The sequence below is a fragment of the Patiria miniata genome, unplaced genomic scaffold (assembly GCF_015706575.1).
Source record: "Patiria miniata isolate m_02_andy unplaced genomic scaffold, ASM1570657v1 HiC_scaffold_16, whole genome shotgun sequence".
NCBI classification, from domain to species: Eukaryota; Metazoa; Echinodermata; class Asteroidea; order Valvatida; family Asterinidae; genus Patiria; species Patiria miniata.
The window spans coordinates 9,993,808-10,017,130 of NW_024037054.1; the positions used below are offsets into that span (position 1 = coordinate 9,993,808).

At 39.6% G+C, this 23,323-nt stretch overlaps 3 protein-coding genes across 9 annotated transcripts in view; 2 read left to right on the forward strand and 1 right to left on the reverse strand.

Annotated features, from left to right (window-relative positions):
• The window catches only part of LOC119722956 (SWI/SNF-related matrix-associated actin-dependent regulator of chromatin subfamily A containing DEAD/H box 1-like), a 40,911-nt gene extending 38,174 nt beyond the window's left edge, over positions 1-2,737 (forward strand). The window contains exon 21 of the mRNA XM_038193377.1: positions 795-2,737. Within this exon, the coding sequence (XP_038049305.1) occupies positions 795-856 (62 nt within the window). The 3' untranslated portion in view covers positions 857-2,737. The remainder of the gene's footprint in view (positions 1-794) is intronic.
• Positions 2,322-14,951, reverse strand: LOC119722957. Its single transcript, XM_038193378.1, has 3 exons — positions 14,652-14,951; positions 3,769-4,086; positions 2,322-3,470 (listed from the first exon to the last, which is right to left on the reverse strand). Exons 1-3 carry the CDS (start codon positions 14,787-14,789, stop codon positions 3,234-3,236), a joined length of 693 nt encoding a protein of 230 aa, XP_038049306.1. The 5' UTR covers positions 14,790-14,951; the 3' UTR covers positions 2,322-3,233.
• A 5,893-nt stretch (positions 14,952-20,844) lies between these two features.
• Positions 20,845-23,323, forward strand: part of LOC119722959 (AT-rich interactive domain-containing protein 1A-like) — a 67,195-nt gene continuing 64,716 nt past the window's right edge. For 4 of the 7 annotated variants that reach the window (XM_038193379.1, XM_038193383.1, XM_038193381.1 and 1 more), the window contains exon 1: positions 20,845-22,365. In XM_038193379.1, coding sequence (XP_038049307.1) covers positions 21,307-22,365 — 1,059 coding nt within the window. In that variant the 5' untranslated portion in view covers positions 20,845-21,306. The remainder of the gene's footprint in view (positions 22,366-23,323) is intronic. The other 3 variants (XM_038193385.1, XM_038193380.1, XM_038193384.1) reach the window with 1 other exon arrangement.

Consider the following 23,323-nt stretch of genomic DNA (forward strand, 5'->3'; position numbering starts at 1 on the left):
AAACGACGACGATCACTACGGACATCAGTAACGCTGTTTGGCCTTGCTTTATTATGGTTGAACCAACTTGAATAAAAGTTGAATCGACTTTTTTCTCGCAGGTCTCGCAAAGTTGTAAGAAGTTCAAGTTTGTTGAAGAGTCCAATACTGTAACTTAATTATGACCAATTCCTCCATGATTCAGACTTTGTAATTTTATGGTAACACTGAACATTTTCAGAGCAAATGACAAGTTAGCAAGAGCAAGGTACCTTCACATGTTATTGCATTAATTGTCAAAACTGTACAATCAGCCTTCGCCTGTGTACTACGGTAAATCTTTCAACTACGTTTTCCCACAAATGCGACTGCCTCAAATGCCAATTTAACAGACCAACAGGAACATTTACAGAGAGCTATACATGCCATGGTCCATAAGTATTATTTTCATGTGGTTAAAGTTTATTTCTTGGGGGGGGGGGGCTATTTCATTTCTTGAGATTTCATGTTTAACACCAGTCACTTTTCCAAAACCAATCTCCCCAGATATTTACACTTCCCAACAAAGCTTGGAAGTGAATTTCTGAAGCTTTGAATTGAATTTGAATTACTGTTACATGATATTGATCATCTCTTTGCCTCATCAGGTAATTACTTTCTTATTTTCTATCTTTTGCATTTCTGTAACTGCATGTTTTCTCAACTAAATCCCCCATTTACATTAGCACCCCGCACATTTTCAACCCCAACACAAATACATCATGATCAGGTAATCAGCTTGTTTGAGATATATATATTTGCTTGTTTGTTTTAAGATGGAGATGCCAAGAATGCTACAGATATTGCAAGGCTGATGAAAGAAGCATTGGAGCTTTGATGTGATATTGCTTTGCCCATTTTTGCACAAGTTAGGTCTATAGATCCCTTGCACTGAAGCCATTGTTGAGGTGCACGATGGCTGCAACATTCAAAGGGTCTACAGCAGATCAATGCACGTCAGTTTCAGGTCAATCTGTTGGTTATTGTCAAGCCGATATTAATTTATATAACACCCAAGTAAATCCTTGTCATGTGATTGGAGGATTGTTGGTCACGCAGCATTCATTAATCAAACCATTGCACAGCCTACGTCATAACCATGCATTTTTGGTTCCGTTCACCGTACATTTTAGTTCCATCCCTTTTGATCTATTGCACGCACACGCTAGACCACGTAGTGCCGCGCAAAGACGTGAAGTGACACTATACGATCTTTGTGCTATATAGAACACATCATCGTTTTATACAGCAGTACAAAACTGGCCTTTGAAATGGATGCAGTTATGGACTGAACTTGCCTTGCTGATTTTTCTTTTTGCATTGTTTTAGAACTTACAATATTAACTTTTATATTGTTAATGGTTTCACTTTTAAACCTTTGTTAGCCTTGAACAAGCTGAACAAAAGGTAGTGGATATAATACAATTTGTAATTGTGTTAGTTCTTAAAGTTTTATCCTCCACTCGAATGACAAAGATCTACTTGGATGTTATATAAAACAAATAATGAATGTTTTCACCTTGTTGAATGGAACACTAATGAATGTTTTGCATAATGAATGTTTTGCATAATGAATGTTTTGCATTTGTGCAATGGTGAGAATATTTTCATTCATTGAAAAATGGAATGTTCCATTCAAATTCGGCTTCGCCTCATTGAATGGAACATTCAATCTTTCAACTCATGAAAATATTCTCACCATTGCATTATTTGTTTATTATTAGAGTGTCAACTCCTCATTCCCTCATTAATTATTAATGCATCATTTATCAAATTTCCAAGCAGATATATGCAAACAGTCGTATGTAGGGTACTGTATACAATATTTTGAGCTTTGTGTATATCATGCACAAACATGAATGCATCAAACATGCTTCACATGGTACAGCAAGTTGCTATTATGATAGCTGTACTGTATACATGTATATCTGCTAATTTAATTGAGCTGAAGAAAGTACTGCTTTTGCAGAGAGTATTTATTGTTATTTATCTTTTCAATCCTGTATTGACAGCAGTGTTATCACTTTATTTTTCTTCACCTCACAAAGTTCAAAATTGCCTCACTTATGTTGATGTACTGTTTTTAATGACAGAATATGATCTCGATAAGCCTGATCTACACTGTAAGCATAATAGCTGTATGTTTTACACATAATGTGGGTCATCTCACATTTTTGTGGCATGGCCTTACATACATTTTTATTACTTTACTGTTGTCTTAAAATTTATCTTACATGTATGTATATGAAAGTGTTTGGTGTATTTGATGGTAGAGGGCACTTTTCCATTTTGGGTTTTTTTTTGGGGGGGGGGGGGTGTGGTCCCTGTTGCGCCCCCACCCCCTCCCCATATCCACCTTTATTCAAGAAGACAAGAAGAAAGTGTTTTTGTTTTTAGTAAGTGTAATACTGTGAAATGATATCATTTGTAGTGTCATTGTGTGTGTTCAATTATTGGAATCCTTGCCTTAGCCTAGGCAGGAGTTATTGAATGACTGTAAGCCATACACACCACCAAGATTTTTGTTTATTTATTTTAATAAAACACTTCAAATTCTGATGTCACAAATCACCTTTGCTATGACTATGGAAAGTTTGAAAGAACAAAGCTTGGTCCTAGCCTTTCTGTATTTAAATAATTATTAATGGATTATTATCCGCATTAAATTAGTTTGATCATGTGTTATAAGTGTAATAAACTATAAAGGATTAAAACTGAACATGTTTGCCTTTTGGTCTATCCATTTCCACTGAATTTTGTTCTATTTATACCAATATTCTCAAATAGCAACATTTTCAAATGCGTGTAACGCTAAAGACAACTATATTAGCTTGGTTATTTGGACAGCAGAGTCAAACCTTGAGCATGATTATGACAATGATGTCAGAGAGCAGAGGAGAAGTGGCTTCATATGGTTGTGTCAATTTCACAGTGGATATATAATTGCATTGTAATTTGGTCTACCTACAATCGTTGTGCGAATGATTAGGAAAGGGTGGTGGTAGGAAAATGTTGACAATGGTTTTGAATGTCACGCACCAATTTAATGTCCAAGTCTCAACTGTCATGTAATAAGTACTAAGAAGTGGATCATTTAAACATGGATTGTAAGTTAACACATGTATGTATGAACGACTATTTACCACATAAAGGAGAGGAATGAGAGTATTAATTGAATCTTCCTGCAGGTTTGGTAGCTGTTTGAATTACTCATGTTAGGCAAACATAAGCCAACTATCCTCCATGTCGTAATGTCTCTCTATTCCTTCCCTGTGGTGCACTCCAGGACACATCAACTTATAACCAATGATGGTAAGAATTAAACTAGTTAACACCACCATAGCCAGGAGACCCACTCTGACAACAGGTGGTTGTCTTTTTAACACTTCACACAATACTTTGATCCAGCGAAAGGTTGTTTTGCGAAGGTATGCCATTTGGTTGCAGGTGCTCTGTAATAGAGGGGGGAAATAATTTGGATGTAAATACCCGTCTGCCAAGCAATTTCCAACATACACATTTTCCATTCGGAAAGAATGTTGCAACCTCACCACTTCCGCGATTGTGTACAAAGTCTATGGAGAGTCAAGAACATTTATTTCCTAACAAAACTGGAAATGTTTCTCAGTCCCAGATTCATGTCTTGTCATCTTTTTGCAATGAATGACCTTCATTGAGATGATATATGAAGAAAAAAATGGTGTCAGGTTGCAACATTCTTTCCTTGCATTCTACTACTGTTGTACTCACTGTTGTGGTCCCATTGTGCGTGCTTAGCATGGTGTAGCTAACCTGCTCGATCCACTCGGCATTACTCTGGTTACTCCTGGCTGTAACGATATGCTGAACATCTGAGTCGCGTGCTGACCACTCCTCATTTAACCACGTAGTTGATACATCCACCACATTCATAGGCTGGTCTGTCTCAAGTGTGTTTGTTGCTATAATGTCTGTGGTGATGATACCTTTGTCCTTTATTTCGTGTAATGTTTTCAGGATCTTTGAGATCTTCCCAGAACGCTCCAGATTGTAGTTTCCTTCCCCTGGTGTTGAAAGTGTTCGTATATCCTGTGCAATAACAGCAAATTGATGAATGAATATCCCTTCATGCTTCTGAATGTGAAAATGGGACCGGATTCTTTCATTTATCAATTGTCATGAAGGAAAAACAATTCAAATGCAGACCTAATCATTATTAGGATAAACTGGATAGAACGTGAACTTGTTTTGCAATTGAAACTTATTATAGATAAGGAAATAAAATACAACGTCACCGCATGAGTACAGTGTGGTTAACGTGCTAAATAAATATAAAGTTCCAGTTATAAAAACGCGACAGACTCTGAATAAGTATGTGGAGCAATCACCTTCGATGTACATTGTAGCTTGCATTTGATGCTTATGCGACAAAATCCCTAGTGGAAAATTACGGGTGGAAATTTGTGTCACACTAATTAATCTTGGAGCTTATTAGGCCTTTCAAAACAACTAGCCCCATACAGCTGTGTACAGGGTCTACGCAGGCCATCCAATAAGGACTTAAAGAGACAAATTCCCTGATAAACACTCAAAGAAATGGTAGTAGCTGTTATAATAACACTTCAGAGCCATAAAAGGCTCCAAAGATGGATCCAGCTTTAAGGCCAAAAAAAAAAAAATCTTCGGTCTCTGGTCAGACCAAACTTCCGGAATTGACGCGGCGATGCGGCTTTTTTGTTTTTCCTTTTTTTTTTCTCTCTTCAAGCTTGGATTGTACAGACAAGGTGGGGTACTATTTAGCTTTTTTGGTGTCCTCATGTACATTGGTGTCCTCCATAATTTGCCTTGGTGCTCTCGATCATTTGCCTTGGTGCAATTTCCCATTCCTTGGTGCTCTTTGGTAAAAAAAAAATGAGGAGGTGCGGCAATAGAGGGCGCTGTTGGAGCTACCGCGGAACATTTTGGGGAAAAAAAAGATTGACGCGCATGATTAAAATCGATGCGCGCGCTGACCAGAGACCGACTTATTTTTTTTTTTGGCCCAACTAACACAACTTTCCAGAAAAAAAAACCGTGACGGAAAAGCATGAACTTTCATCTCCGATATGTCTGGCAAAAAAAACACAGATTGACTATATTCTTGTCCATAGAAAGTTGAAGAACTCATACTTTGTGCGATACGATTTGACGTCGCGAAGCATTTGCTGAGAATTTCGCCGGAGTTGAAATGTGTTAAACTTCTGCGTGTTCGCAGTGCGAGAACTTGCGCTCAGAACGTCACAAATTCATATTTGCTTTCGCACCGAGCAGGCCACCACGTTCATTGATCTTCAAAGAGACACTGGTCTGAAGACGTCATCAGAGATGCGCACAGTGATGCCGGCAAGAGACATCTGGAGAGGCCTCGTTTCCTTGTTCCAATCGAAGATCGACCAAGTTAAGGTATGTAGGAATGTAGCAGACAAACAAAAAGCCCGGTTCATACTCGACGCGAACGCGAATTTGTGACGACATGGCGAGTATTCGCGCTGCGAATTCGCAAAAGTTGAACACATTTCAACTCGACGAATTTCGCAGCGAATGTTTCATGACGTCAACTTCGCTTCGCATTCGCTTTCGCATGAAGTATGAACCGGGCTTCATAGGGCCTGTGTGTAATGCCACAATATCGAGTTGAAAACGTTATTTTATTTTTGGCCCGAATGTACCCCGAAGTTTTTTTAACTTTACCTAATGCAGGCCTCAAAACATATAAAACCTATATTTCAACTTGGGAACCTATGTTTTAAGTAACCTATATAGCCCATAAAGAGTGTTCTTTCATCCAGTAGGCCTATACATTTAAAGAAAAATAAATGAAAATGTTTAAAGTAATTTTGGTACAAGTGTTTCAAAATTAGGCAGTTTGCATGGAGTCCTGCAAATTGGTTTTACTTAATCGAGTGTGGAGAATTTGAGACGAGTATCATTCACTGTATTTCTGCCACCTCATGCTGAAATATAGTCTATGTAGGACTTGGCTCCGTGGATAACGGGTGATACTCGGACTAGATATGACACCCCGGCCCGTAGTAAAAACCTATTAAGTAATGCTATTATATTTTGGCTTTTGGAACACCTTTAAAAACCGTTACATGTATTTTGATTTTCAGAACCTCTTTTAAACAAAAACTATATTGACAAAGAGGGGCACTTATGAGGCCTGATGAATTTTCTTTGTTTTTGTTTTGCAATTTTAGGCAGTGTAACCCTGACATAATTTTCATTTGTTTAATGTTCGCCTATGGTGGTTTACAGCCAGCCGCACAAATCAGGATTTATATCTCATCCAGGCAGTCAAAAGCTACGGCTTGCGCAGCCCTTTTTTCCCCCGTACATATGGTTGAGTCTTTTTTTTCACACAGTTTGAAAACCCTGCAAAAATCTTGGTCTTCTATTTCTCTTTCTTCACCTAGGCCCTAATGACCACAACAAATTTCAGAAATTCTCATAAACATACACCCAAGGATCACTCCATCCAAGTTACATTAAAATCCATCACATTCTGTAGACAATGAAATATTTGAAGCATTTTGAACAATGACCTTCAATGACCCTTACATGATCTTTGTGAGCAAAGCGAGGAATCGAACTCGAGACCTCCGATCATTAGCCAGCATGACTAACCACTAGGCAACGGCAGTGCTCGGAAAAACCCTGCAATTCATAAATTATATACTTTCACACATGTGCAGAGTATACGCGCGCGCGTAGGTAAAAGGTTACAGGATTGTAGAGCGCCGCTATGCGGCGCTCTACAATCCTATAACCTTGATTCAAGTCGCCTGAAAAATGGGTACCCCAGATAGTTGTGTAAAAAAAAATATCGCCGCCGGGCGCGCCCATAATGCGCTCGCGCTCGCGTGCTTAGCATTGCACGTAACGTCACGTACGAAAAAAATTATGATTCAAAAGTCGCGATGCCTGTACGATATGAATTATGTCAGCCGCGACTTTCGCTAAAAAAAAACACCCTGTATCTGTGGTTGTAAAGGCACGAAAGGGGTACATACATTTAATACAAATCTTTGCTAATTAACACAACGTCCAAACGTTGTGTTTGAAAGTATTGATTCTTCAAAATCACAACTTTTAACATTTTAAAGATGGCGTCGGCACGTAAAACGGATAAACTGCAGCCCTAATTATAATGTACCGTATTTTGGTACATTTAAATTACACAATTCCAGGCGTTACGATCGCGCAAGGCATGATGGGAAACAACATGGCGCTGCAAGATCGTACCCAGGGGGCACGAGGTTGGTATCAATGGATCTCAACATCTGTTACAGGTTAACACCAATAAAAAATCCCTTTTGTTTTGAATAACATTTGAATGTCGTGTTCTTTATCAATTCCATCCAAGAGCAGCTGATCTTAGCATTATCATCCAAATATAATGTGTTTGAAATCTACAAATTAAGATTACGTTTTTAAAACTTTTGCAGATTGTTATCCAGCCTTCCATACCTACTGAAAATAATAAACGAGTCTTCAAAAAATGGTTACTTTGATTGGTCAAGCGATGTTGCTGCATATGCATAGAGATGGTGTTGCATATGCATCGATGAATACAGGCGCGTGCACGTACGCGAGGGGGTGCTGATGGCAGATTGATCAAGTCGGAATTGCTTACTTTTGCACCACATGTATGCACCCACTCTGCAATACATACACACACATGTACATGTACATGTACATGTACGTGTACCGGTAATACGCGTGTTGTACAATGTACAAACAGTGTGTGCGCATTGTTATACGGCACTGAAGTGGATAAACGCGCGCTGAAATATGAAGTGTACCTTGTTGGGCATCTGGAAAGACGTAAACTAAGTGATTTTTGCTACTTTTTTTTAAGATACCGACAAAATGATACCTGAGCTCCATTGCAAAATATTATTTGTTGGCCCAATTTCATCCGAATCATTCACAGAACTTAGCTTGCAGTGTGCACGGCATCCGCCCTTCTTTTTACAAACCCTGAAGATCATGACCCACAAAATGTTTTAATACCGGAGAATTCGAGGACATGCAAATCGTGATTTGGCTGCATACACATGCAAAAACTGTGTTAAGCAATTAAACACCAGTTTCTAAACACTTTTTGCTGTCAGTTTGCAACCATGTTTAAATACTAAACATGTTTAGAGTGAAGATGGAAAGTGTTTAGCCATTGAACAATGGTGTTTAGGAATTGAACACACAATGTTTACAAAGTGATAGCAAAATAATTGTGTTTAAAGGGAATATACATCATTTGCTTTTGCTGTAATTTTCAGAAATGGATGGAATTGGGGGGTTGGAAATATATAGCAAATGTAGTTACACTGACTTTTTTGAGGTTTTGGGTTCGAAAATGCTATAAAAAAACAAGAAAAACAATCATTTTCCTGTAGTCTGGTTCCCTGACTCCATTTAAGAAGAAACAGAGCAGTTTACATATATTGGGGAATTGAAAGGTCAGGGAACCAGTCTAGCTGGCTTGTACCCGTTCATAGGTGTGTAATCGATTACAAACAAGTGCGATGGTCAACTGGGGCCAGTATTTGAAAAAAAAACCAGTTTTTTCCAACGCTGATCGGCCGATCAGCGTTGGAAATTGATACAAAAATACCACTTTTCTTGAAAATGACAGTATACCAGGTGCCATGATGTTACAGGATGCTTTACACTGTCATTCACTAACAGTCCAGCAAGGTATTTCAAAATGATTTGGTAGTTTTATTTTATGATGTTTGCAAATGTTGTATTTTCCCTTTAAAGGGAAGCAAGCGTCCTGGATGGAACAGCCAAATTGGGCTACAAAACGCGCTTTGAACGAAATGATGTTAATCGGAAAGAATTTTTAAAAGTAGGATATAAACATCCACACAACTATCCTTTAAAAACTGGGCGTTTTTGTGTTATTCCGTGAAATTTACCAGTTTTTTTCAGCAAGCAGTTATAGACAATGTGAAGGAAAACACCAGCGTAATTCCAACGGGTAATTCAAAATTAACAATATACTTTTTATTTCTTCTACGATATAATCCACTACCGGTAACTTCCTTGGTAAGTTGACTACAACGCTAGACCATGAGTGAACTTGAACATTTTTCAAAGGAAAAGAATGAATTCTGCGGCAATTTCATTGCAACAAGTTGCCCTGTTTGTGCCCTATTACTGCCAATGCAATGTCAAGAACCTGCAGAGTATTACGTTTGAACGTGAGCCAGAATGGGAAACCCTAAGTACAACACAGTTCATTTTTTTGTCATTTTCTATGACAAATTATATACGTTAAAAGAAATTACGTTAAAAAAAATAACAGTTCTTAACATCCTCAACACACTTCTGACAATGTTTGTATACAACGTCAAGACATTAATGTGAAAATATAGGCGTGATAAATTTTAAGAAAAACATGGAAATTCCTAATTCTGTTGCAAAGAAACAACTAATATCCCCATTAATTTCGCGTCATAATAACACAATATCCCCATTTGAAAATGAGTGAAACATTTGAAAATGTTGGCCGTGATGAGAAATTCTTAAAAAAAACACTAGAAATTCCTAATTTCGTTGCAACAACTACTAATATCCCCATTTGCGTCATTAAATAACACACTATACTGCCAATGTTCTTTCATACACTGTCAAGACCCTGAGTGAAACATCTGAAAATGTGGGCCGTGATAGAAACTCTTTGAAAAACACTAGAAATTCCTAATTTCGTTGCAACGAAACTACTAATATCCCCATTTGCGTCATTAAATAACACACTATACTGCCAATGTTCTTTCATACACTGTCAAGACCCTGAGTGAAACATCTGAAAATGTGGGCCGTGATGAGAAATTCTAAGAAAAACACTAGAAATTCCTAATTTCGTTGCAACAACTACTAATATCCCCATTTGCGTCATTAAATAACACACTATACTGCCAATGTTCTTTCATACACTGTCAAGACCCTGAGTGAAACATCTGAAAATGTGGGCCGTGATAGAAACTCTTTGAAAAACACTAGAAATTCCTAATTTCGTTGCAACGAAACTACTAATATCCCCATTTGCGTCATTAAATAACACACTATACTGCCAATGTTCTTTCATACACTGTCAAGACCCTGAGTGAAACATCTGAAAATGTGGGCCGTGATGAGAAATTCTAAGAAAAACACTAGAAATTCCTAATTTCGTTGCAACGAAACTACCAATATCCCCATTTGCGTCATTAAATAAAACACTACCGCCAATGTTTTTTTCATACACTATCAAGACCCTGAATAAACCATTAGAAAATGTGGGCCGTGATAGAAATTCTTTGAAAAACACTAGAAATTACTAATTTCGTTCCATACACTGTCAAGACCCTGAGTGAAACATTTTTTTTTTAAAGGCAGGTGATTCTAAAAAAAAACGCTTACAATTTACCTATTTTTTAATAATACAAAACTATATAACACTAATAACTCAAACTCTTCAAAACGGCGCCAGAATCTCAAATGTTGAAGCGGCATGCATGGGAGATCTAAATAAAGTGGGGTAGGTAACAGTTTATAAATCGAGCGATTGAGATCCCACTGTTTACCCATAATGGTTTTGTTTGTCTGTTGCAAAATCAAATTTTCTTCCCGTTTGAATATTTTTCTACACTTCAATTTTGCTTTTATTAGCTTCTAGATTTCGCTTTTAAAATCAGTCCATCCCGTTGCAATCTACCCTCTCCCCCCCGCCACCTGATGTTAGCGTCAATGCTTTTCGAAATGAAACCACCGCCTCCATCACAACCGCGTGTCCGTACCCACCCCATCCCCCTTCAAAAAAATCCGACAGTGCAATAACTGACGTCATTCTTTAAACACATCTTAAAATTTCCTGAGGAAAAATTATTATTCTTGTCATTATTATAGCTGTACATGTAAAAGGTACTCCAACTAAATTATTCTCCTCCATACAAAAAGAACAATATCGTAACACAAATCTCGCAAGTCCTCCATTCAAACATTTAACAATACCATGAACTATATCTTTAAAATAGTTTTTTTAACGTCTACGTGTTTGTACAATGTAGTATTGCTTATTTTTTTTGTACTGAGATAAGCACGATACATTGTATTTATGTTTAGCAACACACACAAGCATTTGTAAATAAAAAAGAGGAGAAAATAATAGCAAACTTCGACACGAATATGCAGCTTAACAAAGTATTAAATTTTGCATAATACAATTTATAAGTATCTGATACTGAATAGCCCTAACAGTCCTGAATCCTCCAATTTCAATATGATTTTGCACACCCCCTAGGGTTAATCAATGTTACTTTTACGGCCATACAAATACGCAACCTACAGCGTGCGTTTCCCGCACTGACCAAGCGAAACCCAGACTTGAGCAAGTCTACTTGGCTGCAGCTAGCTGGGTGCGCTGATCTGAGCATCGCCGAATTTGTAAATGCGTTAACGAAACTAGAAATTGGACGGCAGAGGGCGTTATTACATAGTTTCGGCGGATTAAAGCCATCACATCACTAGCGTATATCGCATACGTCCCAGCCTCGACTCCAGGGGCACGTGCTCGTTCCTTACACTAACCCCTGGCTGTGATGATGACGTAAATGACGCTGAATGGCTATTCACAGCGTACTGCGCGGGCATTTCAAAGATTGCACGCCGGGCGCGCCCATAATGCGCTCGCGCAAGCATTGGCAAGACACACAGGCGCTCTCGGTTGCTATAATTCGTCGGATCAGTGCGCGACATCGCGTATAGCTGCAAAAATCAAAACAATTCAAAACATGATTCAGCAACTTTTGATTTGAAATTGAGATCCTAGAATGCTGTTTTTCTCGGAATATACAGCTGAAGCTGAGCTGAAAGTTCATCAGGTTAGTTGTTCAGTATCCTTCATTAGATTTTGAACACGTTTGTTGCTTCAAACGAACTGCACAAATTACAAATGATGGACTATATCTTTAAATTACTAGAGCGCTAACTCCTCGCTGCGCGCGGAGACGCTTTGAAGCCATAGATATAGAATAAAAAGACTAGATCGGCAGCGCGTCCACACGCGCAGACTTGTATGGAGGGTCACGTGCTGGAGGAAAGATACAAATTGCGCGCTAGACGTGACGAACGCAACGCCGTTGACGCGCACAATGCGACGGTTTATTTCTGTTACTGTACTTGAGACCGTCAATGCTAATAAAAACACAATAGATAAGATGACACCGTTCCCATAACGTTGAAGCACCAATCTACCCTTGTTGCTTATGCACATGGGCGTCGCGGGGGGGGGGGGGGGGCAAGGGGGGCACCCCCCCTGGAAAAGCCAAAAAAAAAAAAAGGAAGAAAAAGAAAAGAAAAAAAAGAAGAAAAAAAAAGGCGCGAAGACAAAGTGTTGTAAATTTAATGAGTTGGGGGGGGGGCAAAATGTCCCTGCCCCCCTCTAAAACTGATGAATAGAGAATGTGTTGAGAAATACAAGCATTTTTTGGCCCCCCTCTAGAAAAAATCCTGGCGACGCCCATGCTTATGCAATCAGTATCTCTTGAACATGAATGCTTATGATTATGACTAGGGCTAGCCCGACTGCGTCTGGCCGTACAGTACTATCGCAAGCTCTGTAGTACGGCCAGACGCCCAATGCTTCCAAAAAGACTGAAATTTTTTGGCCGCTGATGTAGCGATTTTGCTACAGATTTCGATCGAAATTGTCTTTTCATCCAGGACAAACATTTCCAAAGTTAAGGTTCTTAGTCGTAGAGCAACTCATACCTTTTCGAAAAAACGTTCTTTGGTCTCAATATTTTCATCCATCTGGCCAAAAGACGACTTTCAGTCATCATCTTCCACAAATATCGTCCCGAAAATGCTCCCCCATGCGATTTCAAAATGGCGGCCGCGCTGTAATGTGTGCATTATGCGAGCGCGCTTGGGCAAGATAATGAATATGCATTATTTAGATCATGACCTCGTGTTTGTATGGCCAGCCGCGCCGAGTGTCCGACAAACGTCATAAACTATGATGCATATTCATTATCTTGCCCAAGCGCGCTCGCATAATGCACACATTACAGCGCGGCCGCCATTTTGAAATCCATGGGGGAGCATTTTCGGGACGATATTTGTGGAAGATGATGACTGAAAGTCGTCTTTTGGCCAGATGGATGAAAATATTGAGACCAAAGAACGTTTTTTTGAAAAGGTATGAGTTGCTCTACGACTAAGAACCTTAACTTTGGAAATTTTTGTCCTGGATGAAAAGATAATCTCGATCGAAATCTGTAGCAAAATCGCTACATCAGCGGCCAAAAAAATTCAGTCTTTTTGGAAGCATTGGGCGTCTGGCCGTACTACAGAGCTTGCGATAGTACTGGACGGCCAGACGCAGTCGGGCTAGACTAGGGCCTACTTGGCTTTAATTGTCTTAAAACAGATTTATTTTGCAGAAAATAAACTGATTATCCCATAGCCAAAATGAAAAGCGGCACGCGTAAATACTCGGTGCGCATTTCTAGCTTCGCGCGAGTTGAGCTAGGTCACGTGCTGGAGGAAAGATACATTTAGCTCCATTACTTTACGTTGATTTGTTGCAACCTCGTGCCCCGTGGGTACGATTTTGCAGCGCCATGTTGTTTCCCATCATGCCTTGCGCGATCATTAGTGTAAGGAACGAGCACGCGCCCCTCTGGAGTCGAGGCTGGATTTGTTGCGTGTCCACTCGGAGAGACAACAAAAATGGCGGAGATTTATCGCACAGTGAATGGGCGCGTGTGGATGCGCTGCCGATCTAGTCTTTTTATTCTATATCTATGTTTGAAGCATAGATATAGAACTTAAAAACTAAGTTCTATATTTATGGTTTGAAGCCGTCCCGGGCGCAGACATTTTGAAATCATGTGCGTGTTTGTAGAACAAAATGAAATTAGATGGATTGAATTTTGAAAGTGTACTCTACATGCAACGCGCAAGTAGAACTACGCAAACAACTTAAAGGGGCACTTGGTCCTGAAATCACCGAAAATTGTATGTTATGGATTGTTTACTTAGCCTATTTCAAACATCTGGTTGAAAGGAAACCAACCTAATGTCTTCCGTTCCCGAGAAAAGACGGGGAAAAAAACGCTTGTTTACATCGGACATGACGGAGCACGAATACGTTTTTCGTGTCGTTCTAATTCTCAGTGTACGATATACACGTGTGTCTCAGGAACAGCGGTGACCAATCACCATCAATGCAAAAATAGTGGTTTCTTCAACGTCCGCAAAAGGCGAACACTTACTTTACAAATGAAATCACAACTAGCGTCCAAACAGCTCGAATTTACGGGGTCCTAAAAAGTGGACCCCGAAATTCGTTCTCGCACGCATAATACAGGAATAACACAGAAACGCCCAGTTTTGAAAGGATAGTTGTGAGGATGTTTATATCCTACTTTTAAATGTTATTTCCGATTAACAGTATCTCGTTCAAAGCGCGTTTTGTAGCCCAATTGGGCTGTTCAAGGACCTAGTTCCCTTTAATTTGTCACTGTGTGACGATTTGTTTATCCATTAAAATATTCCACCGTTGAACAAACCTTCGGTTCTACACTGCCGGTATTGAGACGCGACAATCATAATATACTCACAACTACGTCAGCAGCCAGCACTGTGATGTCCACGTCATTTTCAGAATTGTGGACGAACAAAATTGGTATCCAGATTAATCCCACAAACAACAACAGAAGACACCCACAAATGATTCGAGATAACGCCATTAGTTGCATGTTTCTTCTTTCCACGGAATCGACTCATTCAGTCATTACTCGTGATGACACGCTTCATTTTCAACTATATAAGCGCATCGATTTTAAATATGCAAATTAATAGCCGCCACATCGATCACATCTGCCGATTATTTTAGTACAGAACGTACGAAGCATGCAACAGATGTGAGTGTAAGATGTGAGTGTGAGTTGATTTTATTAGGCCTATTGGCCGTCGGTACGTGTACGCGTTATGATATTTATAACGAAGCCGTTTAATTAATCCTGACTCCTTGGCATGTGTGGGAACAAAATCCTATCAAAATTGAAGGATTCGGGACTGTTATAATGGGGTAACTGAGTGCTGGTAGGCCTATACGTTATAAATGAGTACATCACATGTGTAAAGTTGGTATGGAACTGGATTCAGTGCATGAATAATGTGGATGGCGCTTCGTGACCACCATGCAATGAACTACAATACCGGTGTCGTACGGAAGTTTGGACTCCTATGAAATCTGGTGTTTGTTTTACCTTACCCTAAAACGTGAACTGTCACTGTTCTCATTATCGTCACCTAGGCATGCGTAATACCATGTATAACCATAGCCTTGGTCAATGCTCTCGTCGTTATTCGTCCCGTACGCGGTCAATCGTCGGCATATATCCTCACGCGCTATGCACATGCATGTAAAAATATAGCGCGAACAGCGACCTCATGCGGCCACTATTTTTTATGCAAATCAGGTTGGGACGATCTCGAGCCTTGGTTCAATCGTCGGCAAAAGCTTATGTTTTTCTTTATTTTGCGCTGGATTTCTAGCGCACGACCTCGTATGCGAATACAGATAAGTGTAGGCGGGGCTAATATGTGGAGTGTCCAATCACACCTTGGTAAATCCGGACGTCATCAAATTATTTGCAGCTATTCGCCTTTTGCGGACGTGACAGGAATCACAGTTTTTGTGCATTGGTGCCGTGTGCAGAGACACACAACGTGTACGTGTCTGGATTATGTACGGTGCCACGTTTCACTATGCAAGTTTCCACGCAACGATCGACCAATAAGAAAACGACATTTAAGGTCAGCTAAGGCTATTAACATAATGAGCACCACCCCCAAAAACTCACATGGACGATTGAACCAAGGCTCTCGATCGTCCCCAACTGATTTGCATATAAAAATAGTGGCCGCGTGAGGTCGCTGTTCGCGCTGTATTTTTACATGCATGTGCATAGCGCATGAGGACTATACATGTATGCCGACAATTGACCGCGTACGGGACGAATAACGACGAGAGCATTGACCAAGGCTAGTATAACCAATGAGTTTGTATTTCTTAGCGTCAACATTTCACATTACACCGCATAGCATTGTTCACGTTAAAATGCATACATCGTGCTCTTCAAAATTTTGAATTGTTTCTTCTAATTCCAACGAATTTTCAATTTACTTTATTCGGATTATTCCCATTTGCAACCCTCTGAAAATGGAATTTCATTTTGTGCACAGTATGACGAACCAGCACTGCGAGAGCCGAATGAGTTAGCTTAAGTACGGTCGGAACAAGTGAACACGGCGGGCGGATTACTATTTCACGCGGGCGGATTACTATTTCGCCCGGGCGGATTACTATTCCGCCCGGGCGGATTACTAATTCGCCCGGGCAGACTACTAACTCGCCCGGGAAAATTAGTAATCCGTCCGGGAGTAATTCGCCCGGGCGAATTAGTAATCCGCCCAGGCGAAATAGTAATCCGCCCGGGCGAAATAGTAGTCCGCCCGGGCGAAATAGTAATTCGCCCGGGCGAATTAGTTATCCGCCCGGGCGAAATAATAATTCGCCCGGGCGAATTAGTGATCCGCCCGGGCGAAATAGAGGGCCGGATTTTTTTTTGTTTTGGTCATGTCCTAAATACGCTTCCGTATAAATACACTTCCGTAGCTGGGAGTGGCTTACTCGCAAACGGCGATAGGTCAATTGGTAACGGAATGGTGCTTGGTACGGTCATTATACTTCCCTTCAAAAAAATCCTCCGGAGCCATTAATCAGACAAAAGTGATTTTGATTTCATCTGTCAGTAGGACTTGCTTAGTAGGACTTAATTAAACACAATTTCGGAAAAAAAATCACTTCTGGGGGAAAAGAAAAAAAAAGAAGTAAATTTTATGTGAGTCGAACCGCAACATGCAGCATTGTGTATGACAATTGTGACCTCTGACCTAAGCAGCGCGCCGATTTTACTAAAAGAACCTATTTTTATAGCTTTCCTTGGAAGATGTTGCACTGAGTGAGAAATAAAGATTAGGCGAAGTAAAAAAAAAACATGTTTCTCGTCCCCACCCGCTTCCTTTTTTTTGAAAAATGCAGTAAAAAACACCGAAAAAGTCCACAAATTTATCGGAAAATAAATACTTGCGAAATATGTGACCAATACAACTCTAAATGACCGTATGTTCAGTTTTCTTGTCCAACTTGTCTTTCATTTTAAAAGTGCCCTTGAACAGTGGAAGCACCAACGGTTGCAGGAAAGTTTTAAATGGCGACCATCTTAAAAAAAAAAAAAAAAAAAAAAAAAGCCACTCCTAGTCCTCCTTTTTTTTTCAAACCCGGACGAGAAACATGTTTTGTTTTATTCGGCCTTATAAACAGGCATTCAAATATGAATGAGATTTTAATCATTTGAGTCAAAACTGAAACATTCTTTTTACTGTCAGATGGAGAGTTGTGTTTTGATTGAATATTAGGAAGAAGTCAACTCTTTTCCCCTACAATATTGATGGCGATTTTCAAGTGTCTGTTTTCCTATGCAAGTTTTCGTTCATTCATGGAGGTGGGAAAACATCCATGTTTCATAGTAATTAATGGGTATTCATCAGTTTGTAGAAACGGTAATTGATCAGTGGTGGACAACTGAATTTTGTGATCTTTTTATTAAAATAATCATAACTTGGGAATAGTATGCATATTACGTGACATTTTCACAGTTATACTATATAGTCAATAACATGTACTTTATCCCTATAATATTTTTTGTGAAATGGATGGAGCAAGCCTCATATTTTTTTTAATATTGTTTGCATAAGTCTGTCATTTTCTTTTTGACTGAACCTGGACAGTACAGTGCATTAAGTAACTAGAGAACGGGTAGGATTGATGGTAATGGGGGAAGGAGAGGATAGGACAGAGTGGAACACACTGGTTGGGCAGGGTAAACGACGGTATATGTGTAGTTGATTTTCTACTGTTGTAATTACGTGTGTAGCTACCCATGAAGTAGGCCTATATTAAAATACTTTAAAAATAGGTAAGTGGGAAAGCACAGCAAAACATACAAATGGGCGATTCCAGCGTCACTCGCATTTCACTTTTTTGCATCCTCTTTCAATCTTAGTGGTGTACTTCTTACAAAAATGAGAACTACTCTTTCTTTTTTGGTTTGAAAATACTCAATAGGCCTATATAAGGCTTTAACCCTATGGAATTATGAAAATTTAATGATACTAAATATGAGCATGGCACTGTTGGGAAAAACCGTCACTCGCATTTCGTGAAAAGGACATGCCAAAAATTGTCTTGGTTTTAATTGAAACGTCTCCTCAAACCAAATGTACCACAACCAAAAGGTTATACCTACCATACTGAGGTATAAATGAGGGTAAGAAATATCTTCAACAATATAACTGTATTTAAGTTAGAGGGGAAAAGTGCCGTCACTCGCATTTCCGTCACTCGCATTTCAGTTTGTCCGTTCATTAAGTTATGAACAAAATGAAGCTTTTCCTCCACAATTCTTATCAAGTCTTAGCTAATTCTTTTTAAACAACCTTTATAAACCGTTTCAGTGTGCCCAAAATACTAATTGCCATGAAAAAAAGTATTTTAATGTAAAGGGGGAAAATGTCGTCACTCGCATTTCCGTCACTCGCCTTTCAGTTTGTCAATTAATAAAGTTGTGAACAAAATGAAGCTTTTGAATTCCTCCACAATTCTTTTCAAATCTTGGCTTTGTCTTTTCAAACAACCTACAAAGTTGTTTAAAAAGACTCAAAGTATTAATTACAATGAAAAAAAAAAATGTTTTCAGAAATATTTACAAATATTCTGTAATTTAATAATCCACAGCCGCAAAGGCACTAGCTCTCTACTTTCTGCAGTCCCATGCTTAAGTTGTTAGAAAATGAATTGTGTTCATCCATTCATGTACTTTTTGAATGAACTCACAACCTTAGGAGCAGGAGCATGAATTATTTGACCAAAATTGACTTTCAACAGTTAACTTACAAGTTTTATTTGTGTAGGGTCAGAATGTTCATATAGAAATAAAACTTGGAACTGTTCTTATGGAGATACAATGCATCATGGGTACCATAAATGATGCCTGCCTTTTAAAGGTCGAAGACAATATGCATACTTAGTGCATACTATGCACTTCCCTCAATATTACCATCTAAGGGTTTCTCTGTCTGCATTCTTAATAATAGAAAGTGATATCGTCAGTCGCATTTCATTTGTCACTCGCATTTCATTTGTCACTCGCATTCAAATTTCAAGGGCATAATGTGCTGGGTTTTTGGTTTTAATACTTGTTGCGTTTATACTTGGTTTTGGTGGGAGAAGCAAATTATCAATTGTCAGCAATATAATCACTACCAGTTTAAAATAATAATAAAAAAGAGATCTTTTCGTCACTCGCATTTCATATGGCTAAGCGTCCACAGCTGTGCACCTACATGTCTTCAAGAAAAGTCGTGGGCAGTTTTTTATTTTATTGTTTTTAAGATATAAAGTCATACTACTAAATTGCATAATAAGTTTGTGACTAATGCTTTTCCAAGAAAAATATGAAAACGAATGATAATGCACATAAAGTAGTACATTTTATAAGCCATGAATTTGATTTTTTGGGGCCATGTCCCTGTTTGCTTGGAATTGCCCAAATACATTATTATTAATATTTTATTTCTCTCCACATGAATAGATACAATAACGTTACAAACCCACACAAAAATAAGCACAAGAAAGAATAGATGTGGTCATGTGGAGAAGGCAAGACAGTGGAGGCAACCAATTTCCATAACCCGAAGGTACAGTCTGCCCATTTAAAATGTGAAGTGAAGGGAAAATTGACAGGAAAACAAAAGTTTAAATAATTACGAAAGATAACAAATATTCAATTATTATTACACTTATTATTAAATTTAAGTTTGTCATGACTGTAAGGTAAATACATTTAAAAAGAAAGAAAGAATAAGGATATTCAAAGGAAATTAAGAAAACAAGTATTTCAAACCAATTATTTAGTAAATATACCTATATACCAGACTGGAAGAGAGGAGCGAGAACATATTAAATACCAAACCCTGCACAGCAGTACCCCTGCACCCTACCCTACTCACACTACGTTTTAGATGTATATAAAGGAAACAACTGCATTAATTTTTGGTTGATTTTCAAGTGGAAAAAAGTTTGTTTTTATATTTAAAAACAACAAATTAAAACAAGTATACACAAAACATTACCAATAAAATTGATTCTATTTCCCAAACTAAAATTTAACTTCTTTTAACAGAATAAAAAGCGTTGCAACCGGCATGAATCCGGTCCGTCGCAGGAGGGCAGGGAGATAACTCTCAAGTCCGTCAAAAACCTCGCCACGGTTTGCCCGCGAAAATGAAAAAAAAAAACAGATAAAACTTCAATCCAGCCGTGAAACGTGCCTGCCTAGCCTGCGCCTCCACTGCAAACAAAAGGCCAAATGGAATACAGCCTCGCCTGACGTCACTCTTCAATTACGGCCCGGTAATTCGAGAACTGAGGGCAGTGTGCTCACTCCCTCTGTTCTCGCACGATACCTACTTGTTTTTGGCCACGTTTGTGTTTAAAACGACTCATTATCAAAACTGGTTTTGTAAATTATTTTACTTATATATTTATTGTCATTAAATTTCTATTCTTTTGTAGTTTATTGCTGAAATCAAAGTATCCGAGCAACCATTTTCTTGTCTGCGCAGAGGGCCTATGAGAAAGCCTTATCGAAAGCAGCATGAAAAGAATGCTAGGGACAGTCCACCGCCCAGGAATGTAGTGTCCTACCGAGGCAGCATGAATTAGTCCTCAAATAAATGAAGAATAGGTAATTCCTGCGCGCCCATTATCACCTGGGAAACTTGGGTTAGTTTTGAAATTGAGTCAAAAAATTATGAGGACGATAAAAAAGTGTCGGGTGGACATTTTTGGGGTGTTTTTCGCCTTGCCAGGCGCATGGATTTCTCGGTCTAAATATTTGTAATGTCGCCTTTTTATTTTGCTAGCATTTCAGCCATGCAGAATGTGCGCCATAAGAAATACGTGTGATGAAGTCTTTCCGACGATTCACGAAGATTCGGTGTTATTCTCCAAATCACTCTTCGAAAAAAACACGTGTGTCGGACAGAAGATACGCAAGGCGGTTATCTATGATACGTTGTGGACTAGCACCGGCCGCGCTGCCACTTATTCGGAGGAAGGAATACTGGGGCTAATTTGTTCCCAGTATGGCAGCTAAAGTCGCTGGAAATGTCAATTGCGATCAAGAAATTAACTCTCGACCGCAGGGCCAGCAAGCAGCAAACAACACAATGGACAACGCCGTACCAGACTTTAGGCCCTCATCCCGTAACAACACCGGTGGGGAGGGGGCGAATGGGCCTACTGACAGTCAAGGAACTGGTATGAATAATGCCATGAGTTCGGCTGGCCAACCGCCAGGAAATATTGGGACTGAGATCGGAACAAAGACTGCTAGCAGTGTTGGAACTGGCATGCCTGGTTCGAACTCTGCTATTCTGCAAGATGGCCATCATGTCGGACAAAGTGGTATGACTTCGGGCCATCATCCCTCACAAAATCGAAGTTTAGACCCATATGCGGGGCCAGGAGGAACATTTCAGAGCAACACTAGTAATAGCAGTGTGCACAACCAATTAGTGGAAAACTCTGGTCTGAAGTCTGCTCAAAACACGACGGGTAGTGAGGGCTACAACGGTGGTTATTATGGGAATCGAAATACTGGATACGGCATGCAAAACCAACATGGCGGACATCAGACAGGAAACGGACCGCCGAACTCTGCATTAAACATGAATCTAGGCCTAGGTCCAAATCAGAATCAAAACATGACCAACAGTCCGTATAACCAATACGATGGGCACATGGGATCCAGGCAGGGATATTCCCCAATGGTAATGGGGTCTAACGTTAACGTTAGGTCGGGTCCAAATGCCCCGTCCATGCCACCCAGTTACGGATCATCACACCAACAGCAACAGAGATCGTACGGCGGCGATCGAATTTCGAATTCTGCTCCAACCCTCTCTCAACTTCTTCAAGGCCAAAAACATGTGCCAAACTATTCAAGCAGTTATCCCAGTCCCGGGGATAGTTTGGGCAAAGGGTCAGATGGAGGAGGATCAATTGGAATGATGTCAAACCAAGGGTCAGGGACATTCCACCAGTCGCCTCAAAATTGGGGACAAAGAAGCAGCGGTATGCCCCAAGTTCACCCACAGTCGACGAGTGGAAGCGGCTATGGCCAAAACATGGGCAGAAACCAGGTTAGAAAATGTCAGCATTTGTTCTTCCCTTGGTAGGCCTAGGAGTAGGAGTACCAGCTGGCACTGGCATGACTGGTGGCAGATATAAATCCATATTTTATTGCTTTTTTCCTGCAAAATTTAGGCAATTTTGATTTTGTGTGTGTGGATGAATTGTATTCATGATGCTCTTATTTGTCAGTTGATTCATAGAGCAAGGGTTGATTGTCATCATGGTTGTACCAGAAGTGTCCGGCGTTAACTGCACATGTGCAGCAGTCAACATGGTCGATATGAATTATGAGTGCAAGTGCAGCATGTACATTCATGTATGTAGTTACGAATACGAGATAATGCACGTACTTGTAGGTCTCTCTCAAAGACAGCCATCTCTGTAGAACTGCAACTGCGTATCTTACGCAATCAAGCACGCATTGTGAAGTGTTAAAATTGTTCCAAACACGTGCACTTGTTGCTTGAAATGTTGTTTGATGCACGTTATGCAAGTTGCCGCTCAAAATGCCGATGCACGTGGCTGGTCTGTAGGAAATGACATCCTTTAAGAGAGATGCATATTGCAGTGGATACAGGACCAAGAGGGGGCACTGAGCCTTTATAAAAATGTTCCAATATTCGGAAATTTAGTTGAACTTGTACTGCCTGCTAAAAAGTTGTGTTGGAAGCATTAACAACTTTAAGATGTCATTCATACAAAATGTACACATACATGCATACGAATCCCCCATGCATACATGTGGAATGATGCAACTGTCCAGTGAAAGCATTACCCATTTACTTCGCAGGAAATTATATATGGTAGGATGAGGCAAAAACCAGATAGTGAAAGGATCATTGTAAGGTGCCAACACTACAGGCCCCCAAAAATTACTTGTGCGTAGGCGTGGGTGACTAGTGAATTTCAGTAGTTAGGAAAAAAAGTCGCGACTAGGCGGGACTAGTTACACATCATATATTTATC